The sequence below is a fragment of the Oncorhynchus kisutch genome, linkage group LG15 (assembly GCF_002021735.2).
Source record: "Oncorhynchus kisutch isolate 150728-3 linkage group LG15, Okis_V2, whole genome shotgun sequence".
NCBI lineage: Eukaryota > Metazoa > Chordata > Actinopteri > Salmoniformes > Salmonidae > Oncorhynchus > Oncorhynchus kisutch.
The window spans coordinates 12,027,007-12,043,765 of NC_034188.2; the positions used below are offsets into that span (position 1 = coordinate 12,027,007).

Genomic DNA, 16,759 nt, shown 5'->3' on the forward strand with positions numbered 1-16,759 from the left:
TTATGTGTTCTTTAAATGTTTTATCGCTGAAGAAAATAACGTGAAAGTGCACAGTCAATGTGTGATTCCGCTCCAGAACTGTAGATGGTAGTAATGCGTTAAAAGTTGATTTGGCATACTAGAGGAAGATCCCAGATTATTTCCCTTTATTCGCTGCTTCCCCCTTTGTTTTCTCCACCCAAGTACACATTTCCAGAAGAAATTCCTGAGTTCAAAGAGAGAGAGAAAAAGAGAGAAGAACGCGTCTACACTCATGTGTTTATTGTAATGATAACGGTAAGAATACGTACGGTTTATTATGACCCTTGTAGTATGTCTGATTGTCCCACAAATTGGTTGTTTCAGCCAGAGAGATGGCTTTGATCCGTACTTTTGACGTAGCTGGCTGGCTAGCTACAGCAGATCAGTATATTTAGTGGCTGTATATAGTGAAATATCACTCTGTAGCTATCATGTAAGTGAACCCGGTATGGACAGACCAGAGCCATCTATTGTATGAAGCATATATATTGGCCAATAACATCCATAGACTATGGCTCTATACTTGACTGGTGTGCAGTGTACAAGCAGACAGAATCAAAATAAAAACACAATGTCAGATCTATATAATGGTTCTCAGATGTCTGTGGAGGGGAGGCTGGGGGCCAGGCTGGTGCCCTGCTGTGTGTGGCTGTGTCTGGGGCTGCTGTGTGTCCTGTCCACACTGCCCTGTTCCTGGTCCCAGGACCCCCTTAACGTTGGGGGCCCCGTGGATATTGGAGACTCCGTGGATGCAGATCAGGGAGCCTTCCAACCGCAGAGTGCACTGTCTGACATGGAGTTCTCTTCCATTGCCTCCTACCGCGGCCCCGGCAACAATGACTCACGTGGCAACAAGGACCTGCCCATCCTGTTGTGGTGGAGTGCAGGACTCTTCCCTCATTTCCCCGGAGACACAGAACGTATCGACTGTCACACCTCCTCCTGTCTGGTCACACGCAATAGGAAGGTCCGTGGTTCTAGTATTATAGCTAGGTCTTCCAATGGTTTATACTGTTGTGTGTTGTCCTAGCCTGTTCCCAGATCTGTTTGTGCTGTTTTGCCAATTCCTATGGCTATGGCCATTGTCACACCAAACAGATCTGGGACCAGGCTTTGTGATGTGTTAATACATGTCGTTTATAATATGTTATTAATAATAGCCCCGTGTCTTTTTCATGACCATGGATTTCAGTTTGTATTGACTACAATGTGGATATGTATAAACTTGCACCATCCTAAATCTCTATAGGTTCAACTGTACAGACGTACCTCCTCCATCATCTTCTATGGGACAGACTTCAGGGCCTACGAGGCTCCTCTTCCCAGACCCTCTCACCAGACCTGGGCCTTATTCCACGAGGAGTCCCCCATGAACAACTACGTCCTGTCCCACAGCCCAGGCATCAGGCTGTTTAACTACACAGGTACAGGACGACAGCATGTCAACTCTTGTGTAAATAAAGGGTACTTGGAGCCAACAGTCGCTCACATAAAAAAAATGAAGTCTGAAATCCCAAGTAGCACCCGGTTCCCTATATAGTGCACTACTTTTGTCCAGGGCCCATAGGGCTCTAAGTAGGGAATAGCGTGTTATTTGGGATGCCGTCTCAAAGGACAGCACTCACTTGAATGAATATAAGTTGCAATGAAAGCTTTGTTTTGAATTGTATTTTTCTCAAAGCAACATGTGTTAATAAACCATTTCCCTTCGTTTCCTTGTGGATGTTCAACTCCACAGCCACGTTCAGGAGAGGCTCAGACTACCCTCTGACCCTGCAGTGGCTGCCCTCCCTGGGATACCTGCTCCAGCCTGTAGCCGTGTCTCTGGAGCAGAAGAACCACTGGAGGAGAGAGGGTCTGGCCCCCATCATGTACATGCAGTCACACTGTGACGTCCCCTCTGACAGGGACAGATACGTACAGAAACTCATGAAGTACATGGAGGTACAGTGATATGGAATGTGTTCTAATGGAGGTACAGTGTTCTAATGGAGGTACAGTGATATGGAATGTGTTCTAATGGAGGTACAGTGATATGGAATGTGTTCTAATGGAGGTACAGTGTTCTAATGGAGGTACAGTGATATGGAATGTGTTCTAATGAAGGTACAGTGTTCTAATGAACACATTCCATATATGAACTGTAATGAAGTACATTTTTATTTTTTTTGTTTTGTTCAGGATATAAAAAATGATTTGTTTGTGGATGGATTTACTTCTACTGCATGAAAAACTATTGCACTACAATTTTTCCCATTGAAGATCCATTAATTATTAAATTTTTTACGTTCTAATGATTTGGCAGACTGGCAACCATTTGTATGAATTGAGCCCTTTAGTCTTGCTCTCTCTCTCAACATTTATTTCTATCTCTTTCACTCTCTCTCTCTTGCCCCCCTCCCTCCAGGTGGACTCGTATGGGAAATGTCTGAACAGTAAGCCCCTCCCTCAGTACCTAGAGGACACAAGCACGGCCACAGGGGAGGACGTCGGCTTCATGAGCTTCACGGCACGCTACAAGTTCCACCTGGCCCTGGAGAATGGCCTGTGTCAGGTAAGAGAGAGAGGAGGGAGTGAGATTGGGAGAGAGAGAGAGAATGAGCAATGGAGTGATAGAGACAATTTAGGTTTTTAGGCATTTTGAAACTTGCTTTTTTAGCTTGTCCTTCCATTTATGATTTTATTGTTTTAGACATCCATTTGTTTTTATTTTTTTAATTAGTCTCTCTTATACAATATGAACTGAATGGGGAATAATGTATTGTGTCATTTTGAAGATGTTTCCGAACACTTCTACGTGAATGTGGATACTACTATAATTATGGATAATCATGAATTGATCGTAAAAAAGTTTGATGAAGAAAAAAAAATGCTAAAGTGCTAAAATTGATAAAGGTGAGAGGTTAGCCTTTTTTGGGGGGGGGGGGGTGATCTTTGTTCCTCTGTAACTTTCTCACCCTCATCATTATGTCAAAAGGTGACATTCAGTAAATTATTAGTTTAATCAATTAAACTAATTGAAAATGTATACTGAACAAAAATATAAACTCACCATGTAAAGTGTTGGTCCCATGTTTCGTTAGCTGAAAACAAAAGATCCAAGAAATGCTTCATAAGCACAAAGTTTGAGTGTTTCTCTCAAATTGTGTGCAGAAATTTGTTTTTACATCCCTGTTAGGGAGTATTTCTCTTTTGCCAAGATCCACCTGACAGATGTGGCATATCAAGAAGCTGATTAAACAGCATGATCATTAAACAGGTGCACCTTGTAAAATGTGCAGCTTTGTCACACAACACAATGCCACAGATGGATGTCTCAAGTTTTGAGGGAGCGCGCAATTGGCATGCTGACTGCCGGAATGTCCACCAGAACTGGTGCCAGAGAATTGAATGTTAATTTCTCTACCATGAGCCGCCTCCAATGTCGCTTTAGAGAATTTGGAAGTATGTCCAACCGGCCTCACAATCGCAGACCACATGAAACCACAACAGCCCAGGACCTCAACATCCGGCTTCTTCACCTGCGGGATCATCAGGGGGGGAGCTGAGGAGTATTTCTGTCTGTAATAAAGCACTTTTGTGGGTAAAAACATATTCTGATTGGCTTGGCCTGGCTCCCCAGTGGGTGGGCAGCCCTCCTAGGCTGCGCCCCTGCCCAGTCATGTGAAATCCATAGATTATGGCTTCATTTATTTATTTCAATTAACGGATTTCCTGTAATGAAGTACATTTTGAAATATTTTTTTGTTGTTCAGGATATAAAAAATTATTTGTTTGTGGATGGATTTACTTCTACTGCATGAAAGACTATTGCACTACAATTTTTCCCATTGAAGATCCATGAATTATTTTATTTTTTACGTGCAAACTAAAAGGAGTAGTCACTTCCTGGTTACTTTCAGAGCGAATTGCCTTTTTATTTATTTTGGTCTCTGTCATTTCATTGTTTTAACTGTAAAGCATGTTGTGATTTCAAATGCACTTTAAATAAAGTTGGATTTAATTTGATTTCCTCCAGGACTACATGACAGAGAAGCTATGGCGCCCTCTCCACCAGGGCTGTGTACCAGTCTACCGCGGCTCCTCATCAGTAGCTGACTGGATGCCCAACGACCTCTCTGTCATCCTTATTGATGACTTCCCATCACCTCAGGACCTAGCCAAGTTCCTCAAGGCGTTGGATGAGAACGATGAAGAGTACGCTAAGTATTTACAGTTTAAGAACCCGAGCCATGTTACCAACGTTGGCCTGATGGAGGCACTGGAGAGCAGGGAGTGGGGCGTGAACGACATGAGCAAACCCAATTACCTCAACGGCTTTGAGTGCTATGTCTGTGACCAGGAGAATACCAGACTGGCAGCTGAACGGGCCTATAGGAAAGCCCCAGACAAGAGCCCGCCCCCCCAGCCTAAGATGGCCAATAATTCTCATATGGGATGTCCTCTACCCAGCCCGGGGTTCGGAGACCGTCAGGATCTACACATCAATGACAGGTAGACACCACCAGTCTCAGAAATAAAGGCTTTAACCTTATAGTACATTATGACAGTGTACTGTTTACATTGAGATATTCCTCCATTGAGTGTCTTAACATGTCTTAAAATCCACACAGGTGTTTTTTTTTCTCCTTCAAATAAACTGCTTATTAACCTTATTTATTTGTGTGTGTTTTTTTCAGCTGGGTTCAGATGTGGCCGCAGGACTACTGGCAGAGCTTAGATCAGGCTGAAGGATTGGAGTCTCTCATCAGACATAACGAGTCAGACCCTGCACTGCTCTGGCATCACATCCAGGAGTTGGCTATGAGGAGGGCCAGAGGACAGGTATAACTAGGCGAACCCTACACAGTAGGAGAGCCAGAGGTAACTGAGAAAGTTCCTTATTGCCAGTGTTTTTTTTGGACAGAAAGAGGACAAGGAAAGAAAGCCATCTATTTGTCTAGAGACTTGCACCCCTTAACCAGTGGGGCGTGGCCAAAGTGGACCAGCGATAGGAACCAATGAACTGCTACTGAACTATCGGTAGTGTAGACTGTAAAGGATAGAGAAGATGTACAAAAATATATATATACAGTACTGCTTTTTAATGTTGTCCACTTGAGGTGCCTGGTAGCCTCATCTGTGGCACAAAAGGGCCTAATGTGTGTCCAAGTTACAGTAATGTTTTGTTATCTCAAACCTGTCGCCAATACTTGTCTTTTCAACACTCAATAATGTACAACATTTTTTTATACTCTATATTTATCATGTTTATATAAATCAATTTTATTGTTTTTCGGAGTCAAAGCGTCAAAAACAATTTAAAAAATAAAAATTTGATCGAAAATCTGTAGTTATTTTCTTTGCATAGTCAAGACTGAAAGTAGAAAATTGTACCCAACTGCCAATCTACATATCCAGTTCCCAGTTAAATCTTGTCATTACGTTATAATATTTAGAGACTTTTACATACAGTATCTTCATATTTCACAATACATTCACCAAGTTACAACATTAAAGGCACAATGCAGCCATTTTTATCTTGATATCAAATCATTTCTGGGTAACAATTAAGTATCTTACTGTGATTGTTTTCAGTTAAGATGGTCTAAAATAAAATAGAAATGGCTTCTTAGCAACGAGCAATTTCTCAAGCAAGAATTTAGCTCGGACTGTCTGGGAGTGGTCTGAGTCCTAACTGGACGAGCCTAATGGGAGGGATATCTCACATGAAAACTAGCTGTTATTCGCAGAGAGGTTTGAAACTCTATTTGTTACTGGTCTATTAATAACGTATACAGCCTGTTGATGTCACCAGACAGTCCTAAACTCCATCCCACCAGAACAGGCAGAAATTTCAGGTGGTCTTTTCAAACACTAAAAGGGAATTATCATAATTTTCACAATTTCACAGTATTTTTCCAACCTCATAGTGTGGAAATATAAAACACAGGAAATCATGTTTTTGACTGCACTGGGCCTTTAAGGAGAAAAAGGCAACAAAAAAAGTGGACATTGAAACGGACGGAAGATTAAACTATATCAGTAATATGATCATATTATTATCTTTACCAACCCTAAACCATAGAATAAGTCCCATAGTATTTCAGTGTTAACCTCATTCAATTCAGTAGGACCCAAACAAAGGTCTGAAAACAAAATGTGACACATAGAAATTCCTGTCAAATTAAAAGGTGCAGTGTTCCCTGTCTGTTAGCAGAAGACAGGTCTTGATAGGAGAGAGCAGTTATATCAGCCATCCAGCCTTGTCACCTCTGTGGCCATGAAGGAAAAGAGACGAGGAGACGAGGGGAAGAAGCAATCTACAAGACGTTGGAGTAGCAGCTCTCACAGTGGACTGTCCCTTTGTGCAGGAACATGTTGTACAGAAAGTCTCCCATTGGCTTACTGCAAACACCACACTGCAACGACAACATAGCATATTGTTAATGTAGCACAGCCAAGACTATATGAAGGCTTAATTCTAGTCTGCAATGATGCTACCTGCTAGCAATACAGCTGCTAATACCACTGAAATAACCCTTTTTACAACTACCGCAACCTTTACAGCTGATACAGGGTCAACGTGTATAACCTATAACATGATTATAACCAGAGTATAACATGTTAATAACCAGGTTTAGTTACCTTGAAGCAGGCTGGGTGGCAGGAGATGTTGAGGTGCTCGATGGTGATCTTGGCATCGTTGCCCACCTGCTCTCCACAGTACGTACAGGCAGACGTCGTGGTAGTCCTTGTAGAGGGGGAGAGACCGTGTTCAGCATGGGACACAGCTCTATTCGATCAAAGCCTTTACATACAAGTTTCCAGCCAAGGAAAGACAAAATGGTATGTGTATCCATCAAGGTTATTATAGTTTTGTTATTTAATATTAGTTATTATGTATATTCCTTTTTAGAGTTTTATTTGAAGTTTAGTTTCAGTTTTAAAAAAACATTTCTATTTTGTTTTGTAAACTTCATTTCAGTTTAATAAAAAACATGTATATTTTGTTTGTAAACTTAGTTTCAGTTTTAGAAAGTAGCCAATGGGTGGGAGGCTAAGAGCCATTTATATGTTGTAGGTCTATAGTTTTTTTATGGGGGGCGGTGTCACTTCTTACCACTTGGGGGGGCAGTAATACATAAGGTGATGGACCAGGACCATAGACGTGGATATACATAACATCTGGATCTGTGTCATGATGGTGATCATAAGGGGATGGACCAGGACCATAGACGGACATAACATCTGTGTCATGATGGTGATCATAAGGGGATGGACCAGGACCATAGACAGACATAACATCTGTGTCATGATGGTGATCATAAGGGGATGGACCAGGACCATAGACAGACATAACATCTGTGTCATGATGGTGATCATAAGGGGATGGACCAGGACCATAGACAGACATAACATCTGTGTCATGATGATGATGATAAGGGGATGGACCAGGACCATAGACAGACATAACATCTGTGTCATGATGGTGATCATAAGGGGATGGACCAGGACCATAGACAGACATAACATCTGTGTCATGATGGTGATCATAAGGGGATGGACCAGGACCATAGACAGACATAACATCTGTGTCATGATGGTGATGATAAGGGGATGGACCAGGACCATAGACAGACATAACATCTGTGTCATGATGGTGATGATAAGGGGATGGACCAGGACCATAGACAGACATAACATCTGTGTCATGATGGTGATGATAAGGGGATGGACCAGGACCATAGACAGACATAACATCTGTGTCATGATGATGTCTGAGGGGGCATCTCCATCTTGAAATAATCCATGTTCTTCTACACCAGGAAAATTCATTGGCTGATCCCTCCTGATGACCCGGCTGTCGCGACTCCAACCGGGTCATCAGGTCATGCCAACCGGGTTATCAGGTCATGCCAACTGGGTTATCAGGTCATGCCAACCGGGTCATCAGGTCATGCCAACCGGGTCATCAGGTCATGCCAACCGGGTCATCAGGCCATGCCAACCTGGTCATCAGGCCATGCCAACCTGGTCATCGGGCCATGCCAACCTGGTCATCAGGTCATGCCAACCGAATCATCAGGTCATGTCAGGAGAGATCAGTCAAATAAGTTGAAGTCCCAGATGACTAAATCAAAATGGTGAAAGTTCTCAATGGTGCTGCCCATGTTAATACAGGCTTTTGGCCACTAGCTTACATGCAAGTCCATGGCCTGGACATAGGTTTGGTTAGATTTAAATTATAAATCAATCCTAATGGGACTTGCATTTAAAGGGTAAGTGGCAAGATTGGTGCAAGAAATATGGTGGAAAGAAACGGTCTTGCCCATGTTTACACCAATCCAAAGCTTTTTAACTTTAGTAGCAGATGGAAGAAGAATCATGTACCTTCACCTTTATCTGACAGGAGAGGAAAAAACAACTAATATTACATAACTTAATTAAACAGGCAGGCAGGCAGGTGGCATGACTTCATTAAACAGGCAGGCAGGCAGGTGGCATGACTTCATTAAACAGGCAGGCAGGCAGGTGGCATGACTTCATTAAACAGGCAGGTGGCATGACTTCATTAAACAGGCAGGCAGGCAGGTGGCATGACTTCATTAAACAGGCAGGCAGGCAGGTGGCATGACTTCATTAAACAGGCAGGCAGGCAGGTGGCATGACTTCATTAAACAGGCAGGCAGGCAGGTGGCATGACTTCATTAAACAGGCAGGCAGGCAGGTGGCATGACTTCATTAAACAGGCAGGCAGGCAGGTGGCATGACTTCATTAAACAGGCAGGCAGGCAGGTGGCATGACTTCATTAAACAGGCAGGCAGGCAGGTGGCATGACTTCATTAAACAGGCAGGCAGGCAGGCAGGTGGCATGACTTCATTAAACAGGCAGGCAGGTGCCATGACTTCATTAAACAGGCAGGCAGGCAGGCAGGTGACATGACTTCATTAAACAGGCAGGCAGGCAGGTGCCATGACTTCATTAAACAGGCAGGCAGGCAGGTGGCATGACTTCATTAAACAGGCAGGCAGGCAGGTGGCATGACTTCATTAAACAGGCAGGCAGGTGCCATGACTTCATTAAACAGGCAGGCAGGCAGGTGACATGACTTCATTAAACAGGCAGGCAGGCAGGTGCCATGACTTCATCACTGACTAACCCCTTCAAAAGGTTTTAATAGAAACAGCTGAAACAATAGCACCAAAAACATTCTTCACAAATCTATCAGTTCACAGCCTGTCCGTCCGTCCGCTCTCCCGCCCGTCTGTCTGCCTGCTTCAAACAAACAAGATTTTGTGGTTTATAACTCTTGGGATACAGGGGCAGAAACCAGATCCAGTGTTGGATAAACATGCTGCCTTTACCTGTCAGGACTGGGGAGGTGACTCTGTAAACATGCTGCCTTTACCTGTCAGGACTGGGGAGGTGACTCTGTAAACATGCTGCCTTTACCTGTCAGGACTGGGGAGGTGACTCTGTAAACATGCTGCCTTTACCTGTCAGGACTGGGGAGGTGACTCTGTAAACATGCTGCCTTTACCTGTCAGGACTGGGGAGGTGACTCTGTAAACATGCTGCCTTTACCTGTCAGGACTGGGGAGGTGACTCTGTAAACATGCTGCCTTTACCTGTCAGGACTGGGGAGGTGACTCTGTAAACATGCCGCCTTTACCAGGTACTTAATACACTGCCAGGTTGACCCTCCGGCTGGACAGGGGTTCAGTATGCACTCAAAGCGCTCCCGCAGTGACTTCAGGAGGACCTGTGCCAATTGCCTTGCAACAGTAGTGACTGCAGGTGTGCCTCAAAGTTGAGACGGCACGGCACCACATCAGACACATCAGGCTGCCACTTTGAAGTTGGTCGTGTGTGGATTGAGAACGGTTCCAACTTCACAAGCTGTTGTAGCTTGGCCCAGTTATGCTCTGTGTTCGCCCTTGGATTTCTTCCCTGTTAGCTAGTGAACACTAATGACAGGGATACACAAGATAGGCCTATTTGAAACATCGGCATCTACTGGCAGCATTTACCTGCCAGATTCAGAAGCTCTGCCAGATTCAGAAGCTCTGTTCCTTCAGATTTGAACAACAAGGGACAAGTGTGGTGTGGTCAAAGTATTGTTACCTGGTGTAAGAGGAGGGGCTGCTGTAGGAATGGCTGGTAGAACTAGACGTTACATAGTCAGAAACGTTGTCTCTGGTGTTGTGCTTGGTTAGGTCTGTAGCGTTCACGTACTCCTTCAGGTACACAAAACCCCTGAGGGAGGAGAGAGAGAAGGAGGGAGGAGAGAGAGAAGGAGGGAGGAGAGAGAGAAGGAGGGAGGAGGGAGGAGAGAGAAGGGGGGAGGAGAGAGAAGGAGGGAGGAGAGAGGAGGGAGGAGAGAGGAGGGAGGAGAGAGGAGGGAGGAGAGAGGAGGGAGGAGAGAGAAAGGGGTAGGTGGGATGAGAGAGAAGGAGGGAGGAGAGAGAAGGGGGGAGGAGAGAGAGAAGGAGGGAGGAGAGAGAAGGGGGGAGGAGAGAAGGAGGGAGGAGAGAGGAGGGAGGAGAGATAGGGGTAGGTGGGATGAGAGAGAAGGATGGAGGATAGAGAAGGACGGAGGAGAGAGAAAGGGGTAGGTGGGATGAGAGAGAAGGGGGGAGGAGAGAGAAGGGGGGAGGAGAGAGAAGGGGGGAGGAGAGAGAAGGAGGGAGGAGAAAGAAGGGGGAGGAGGGAGGAGAGAGAAGGAGGGAGGAGAGAGAAGGGGGGAGGATGGAGGAGAGAGAAGGGGAGAGGAGAGAGAAGGGGAGAGAAGGGGGAGGAGAGAGAAGGGGAGAGAAGGGGGAGGAGAGAGAAGGGGAGGAGAGAGAATGGGAGAGGAGGAGAGAGAATGGGAGAGGAGGGGGGAGGAGAGAGAAGGGGAGAGGAGAGAGAAGGGGAGAGGAGAGAGAAGGGGAGAGGAGAGAGAAGGGGAGAGGAGAGAGGAGGGGAGAGGAGAGAGAAGGGGAGAGGAGAGAGGAGGGGGGAGGAGGGGGAGGAGAGAGAAGGAGAGAGGAGGGGGGAGGAGAGAGATACTTATTGTAACCATCACATAGTAACCGTCACATTGATAATAACCATCACATAGTAACCATCACGTTGATCGTAACCATCACGTTGATAGTAACCATCACATTGATAATAACCATCACATAGTAACCATCACATAGTAACCATCACATTGATAGTAACCATCACATAGTAACCATCACATTGATAATAACCATCACATTGATAATAACCATCACATAGTAACCATCATTACTAGAGTAACTGGTATAACCCACTGTAAAGTTCTACCCCCATCCTTCTCATGATTCACTCACTTCTTGGACTCGGTGTCTGGTGACGTGGGTCTCTGGTTGGCAGAACTGTCCAAGGTCCTGGAGTAGGAGCTAGAACTAGAGGAAATAATACTATATGTCAGACTATACTGGTGTGGACAGACTATACTGGTATGGACAGACTATACTGGTATGTCTATGAGTAGTACCAGAGAGGCTTGATACAGAGGACAGACTATACTGGTATGTCTATGAGTAGTACCAGAGAGGCTTGATACAGAGGACAGACTACAGTGCCTTGCGAAAGTATTCGGCCCCCTTGAACTTTGCGACCATTTGCCACATTTCAGGCTTCAAACATAAAGATATAAAACTGTATTTTTTTGTGAAGAATCAACAACAAGTGGGACACAATCATGTGGAACGACATTTATTGGATATTTCAAACTTTTTTAACAAATCAAAAACTGAAAAATTGGGCGTGCAAAATTATTCAGCCCCCTTAAGTTAATACTTTGTAGCGCCACCTTTTGCTGCGATTACAGCTGTAAGTCGCTTGGGGTATGTCTCTATCAGTTTTGCACATCGAGAGACCGAAATTTTTCCCATTCCTCCTTGCAAAACAGCTCGAGCTCAGTGAGGTTGGATGGAGAGCATTTGTGAACAGTAGTTTTCAGTTCTTTCCACAGATTCTCGATTGGATTCAGGTCTGGACTTTGACTTGGCCATTCTAACACCTGGATATGTTTATTTTTGAACCATTCCATTGTAGATTTTGCTTTATGTTTTGGATCATTGTCTTGTTGGAAGACAAATCTCCGTCCCAGTCTCAGGTCTTTTGCAGACTCCATCAGGTTTTCTTCCAGAATGATCCTGTATTTGGCTCCATCCATCTTCCCATCAATTTTAACCATCTTCCCTGTCCCTGCTGAAGAAAAGCAGGCCCAAACCATGATGCTGCCACCACCATGTTTGACAGTGGGGATGGAGTGTTCAGGGTGATTTGCACGCCCAATTTTTCAGTTTTTGATTTGTTAAAAAAGTTTGAAATATCCAATAAATGTCGTTCCACTTCATGATTGTGTACCACTTGTTGTTGATTCTTCACAAAGAAATACAGTTTTATATCTTTATGTTTGAAGCCTGAAATGTGGCAAAAGGTCGCAAAGTTCAAGGGGGCCGAATACTTTCGCAAGGCACTGTATACTGGTATGGACAGACTATACTGGTGTGGACAGACTATACCGGTATGTCTATGAGTAGTACCAGAGAGGCTTGATACAGAGGACAGACTACTGGTATGGACAGACTATACTGGTATATCTATGAGTAGTACGAGAGAGGCTTGATACAGAGGACAGACTATACTGGTATGGACAGACTATACTGGTATGGACAGACTATACTGGTGTGGACAGACTATACTGGTATGTACCAGAGAGGCTTGATACAGAGGACAGACTATACTAGTGTGGACAGACTATCCTGGTGTGGACAGACTATACTGGTATGGACAGACTATACTGGTATGTACCAGAGAGGCTTGATACAGAGGACAGACTATACTGGTATGGACAGACTATACTGGTGTGGACAGACTATACTGGTATGGACAGACTATACTGGTATGGACAGACTATACGGATGTGGACAGACTATACTGGTATGGACAGACTATACGGGTATGTACCAGAGAGGCTTGATACGGAGGACAGACTATACTGGTATGGACAGACTATACTGGTATGGACAGACTATACGGGTATGTACCAGAGGCTTGATACCGAGGACAGACTATACTGGTATGGACAGACTATACGGGTATGTACCAGAGAGGCTTGATACAGAGGACAGACTATACTGGTATGGACAGACTATACTGGTATGGACAGACTATACTGGTATGGACAGACTATATGGGTATGTACCAGAGGCTTGATACAGAGGACAGACTATACTGGTATGGACAGACTATACGGGTATGGACAGACTATACTGGTATGGACAGACTATACTGGTATGGACAGACTATACTGGTATGGACAGACTATACTGGTATGGACAGACTATACTGGTATGGACAGACTATACTGGTATGGACAGACTATACTGGTATGGACAGACTATACTGGTATGGACAGACTATACTGGTATGGACAGACTATACTGGTATGGACAGACTATACTGGTATGGACAGACTATACTGGTATGGACAGACTATACTGGTATGGACAGACTATACTGGTATGGACAGACTATACTGGTATGGACAGACTATACGGGTATGTACCAGAGGCTTGATACAGAGGACAGACTATACTGGTATGGACAGACTATACTGGTATGGACAGACTATACTGGTATGGACAGACTATACTGGTATGGACAGACTATACTGGTATGGACAGACTATACTGGTATGGACAGACTATACGGGTATGTACCAGAGGCTTGATACAGAGGACAGACTATACTGGTATGGACAGACTATACTGGTATGGACAGACTATACGGGTATGTACCAGAGGCTTGATACAGAGCTCAACACAACAGTCAGGGAGGAAACCTTAGATCCAATACAGATGGATAATACAGCTGCTTTGGCCTAAATCTCTTACTGGGTCTGTACCCAGTATGTACCCAGTATGTACCCTCTTACCACCACTACTATATTATACATTCCCAGGCACTGAACCAGTATGTGCTATGACCTTCACAGTGTCTCCTGGATAACCTGGATGTGCTATGACCCTCACAGTGTCTCCTACATATATCTTTAGTGTCCCAAAATATCACATGTATTTGGTTTCCCATCTTACTACCAATAGATTCCTTACTATCATAGAAGCCCTAGTTTAGGTATCTCCAACTATGACATTCATTAGGTTCCCGTTCCACGTGTCCCTTCCTTAAGCACAGCAACAAAGAGCGTGATATTACAGCAGACAATGGTAAGGAATGCTACGACAGACATGAGGAAACATGAAGAGATATTAACATGTTGCTGTGTAAGACGTGACACTCACCGGTCCATTGAAGGCTCTGGGTCTCTGTGATGAAGAAGAGACAGTAATATCGTCAGAACACCCACTTCTAGAGAATGGCTTCCAATAGCCACACTGGGCACAGCCGTCAATTCAACGTCTATTCCACGTTGGTTCAATGTCATTTCATTCAAATGACGTGGAAACAATGTTGATTCAACCAGTGTGAGCCCAGTGGGTTTCAAGTCTCTAACTTGTTCCTCCTCAACTCTGATGCTAGGCTGTATGTTTCCCTGTGAAGAGTGTGTCTCCGTCTGCCAATAGTCAACCAGCTAACCTTTCAGATTTCTAAGAAACACACCTAGCTCTGCGTTCTCCTCCAAGTCTATTTAACATTACTTTAGTCACTTGTCATCTGTAGTAGGCTATGTGTGTCTCCTTCTGCCAGTCGTTCCCCCTTCCAGAGGATAGGTAGAGGAATGGCAGGGATTATGTCTCTCTCTCTCTCTCTCTCTCTCTCTCTCTCTCTCTCTCTCTCTCTCTCTCTCTCTCTCTCTCTCTCTCTCTCTCTCTCTCTCTCTCTCTCTCTCTCTCTCTCTCTCTCTCCCTCTCTCTCCTCCCTCTCTCTTCCCTCTCTCTCCTCCCTCTCTCTAACATGCTTCTAGCATTATGCTGATAATGTTAGTCAATGATTAAAGGCATTGTGTTGTAAAATAAAGACGAATACGTCCTATAGGGGTGGTCATACCTCTTCTCTTTATAGACAGTTGGTGCACTCCATCTATCCCATGGTGATTCACTGTCAGATGACCTACAACACAAACACCATGAAGACATCATACATACCGCTCCCATAGGAAGACACGGTAACGTCATGTACATCGTGTTTACTAGAGATGTTAGAGAAAGGGCTAACGGGTATGTATCTGACCTATATACAGCAGCACCAATTCAGTGTTCTGGTTCACTGGGCTGAGGGTGTTACCTGGAGGTTATATACAGAGGCTGAGGGTGTTACTAATGGAGGTTATATACAGAGGCTGAGGGTGTTACCTGGAGGTTATATACAGAGGCTGAGGGTGTTACCTGGAGGTTATATACAGAGGCTGAGGGTGTTACCTGGAGGTTATATACAGAGGCTGAGGGTGTTACTAATGGAGGTTATAAACAGAGGCTGAGGGTGTTACTACTAGAGGTTATAAACAGAGGCTGAGGGTGTTACTAATGGAGGTTATAAACAGAGGCTGAGGTTTTTACCTGGAGGTTATAAACAGAGGCTGAGGGTGTTACTAATGGAGGTTATAAACAGAGGCTGAGGGTGTTACTAATGGAGGTTATAAACAGAGGCTGAGGGTGTTTCTACTAGAGGACAGAAAGGGGCTGAGGGTGTTACTAATGGAGGTTATAAACAGAGGCTGAGGGTGTTACTAATGGAGGTTATAAGCAGAGGCTGAGGGTGTTACTAATGGAGGTTATAAACAGAGGCTGAGGGTGTTACTAATGGAGGACAGAAAGAGGCTGAGGGTGTTACTACTAGAGGACAGAAAGAGGCTGAGGGTGTTACTAATGGAGGTTATAAACAGAGGCTGAGGGTGTTTCTACTAGAGGACAGAAAGAGGCTGAGGGTGTTACTAATGGAGGTTATAAACAGAGGCTGAGGGTGTTTCTACTAGAGGTTATAAGCAGAGGCTGAGGGTGTTACTAATGGAGGTTATAAACAGAGGCTGAGGGTGTTACTACTTACTGTTTCTGAACCGTAACCAGGGACACCTGTGGATCCTGCTCCTCAGGCTCCTCCTCCTCACTGAGATGAGAGAACACAACAGACTTTTAGTACTGGATGGTTGGGTGGTTTGACTTGTGCTTGGTTAGGAGCTTGGGAGGGGGCACTGTGGATGTGTATAAGTGATGATCTGTGAGGAGGTTCATTCACCTCTTGTCTGTGGTAGTGATAGGGTTGACGTCCCAGGACCTCTTCCATGTATGTCTGAAGAGAGAGGGGGGGGGGGACACCACAGTTAGTCTGGAGACTGAGCTCAATTCAACATTGGAAGAGGTATGGGGTTTGCCAACAGACACTAGTATAAGATGCACACAGTGGAAGTAGACACTAGTATAGGAAGCACACAGTGAAAACAGACACTAGTATAGGAAGCACACAGTGAAAACAGACACTAGTATAGGAAACACACAGTGAAAACAGACACTAGTATAGGAAACACACAGTGAAAACAGACACTAGTATAGGAAACACACAGTGAAAACAGACACTAGTATAGGAAACACACAGTGAAAACAGACACTAGTATAGGAAACACACAGTGAAAACAGACACTAGTATAGGAAGCACACAGTGGAAACCGACTAACTTTCGAATACCTTGTTGTGTTCGTGTTGATGGGGATAAAGTCATCTTCAAGGTCCTCCAACACATTTTCATTCACACTGTAAAACAGAAAACAGATTAAA

The 16,759-nt window shown here is 44.4% G+C and overlaps 2 protein-coding genes across 3 annotated transcripts in view; one reads left to right on the forward strand and one right to left on the reverse strand.

Annotated features, from left to right (window-relative positions):
* The first annotated feature begins 119 nt into the window (after positions 1 to 119).
* pofut4 (protein O-fucosyltransferase 4) lies at positions 120 to 5,347 on the forward strand. Its single transcript, XM_020502051.2, has 7 exons — positions 120 to 276; positions 620 to 988; positions 1,271 to 1,445; positions 1,760 to 1,965; positions 2,429 to 2,575; positions 4,040 to 4,515; positions 4,701 to 5,347. Exons 1-7 carry the CDS (start codon positions 268 to 270, stop codon positions 4,849 to 4,851), a joined length of 1,533 nt encoding a protein of 510 aa, XP_020357640.1. The 5' UTR covers positions 120 to 267; the 3' UTR covers positions 4,852 to 5,347.
* The window catches only part of znf185 (zinc finger protein 185 with LIM domain), a 43,244-nt gene continuing 31,615 nt past the window's right edge, over positions 5,131 to 16,759 (reverse strand). For both annotated transcript variants that reach the window (XM_031789644.1, XM_031789645.1), the window contains exons 16-24: positions 16,670 to 16,735; positions 16,224 to 16,277; positions 16,035 to 16,094; positions 15,039 to 15,101; positions 14,333 to 14,356; positions 11,348 to 11,422; positions 10,131 to 10,262; positions 6,649 to 6,754; positions 5,131 to 6,422 (exon numbers count right to left, since the gene is read on the reverse strand). In XM_031789644.1, coding sequence (XP_031645504.1) covers positions 6,324 to 6,422; positions 6,649 to 6,754; positions 10,131 to 10,262; positions 11,348 to 11,422; positions 14,333 to 14,356; positions 15,039 to 15,101; positions 16,035 to 16,094; positions 16,224 to 16,277; positions 16,670 to 16,735 — 679 coding nt within the window. In that variant the 3' untranslated portion in view covers positions 5,131 to 6,323. The remainder of the gene's footprint in view (positions 6,423 to 6,648; positions 6,755 to 10,130; positions 10,263 to 11,347; positions 11,423 to 14,332; positions 14,357 to 15,038; positions 15,102 to 16,034; positions 16,095 to 16,223; positions 16,278 to 16,669; positions 16,736 to 16,759) is intronic.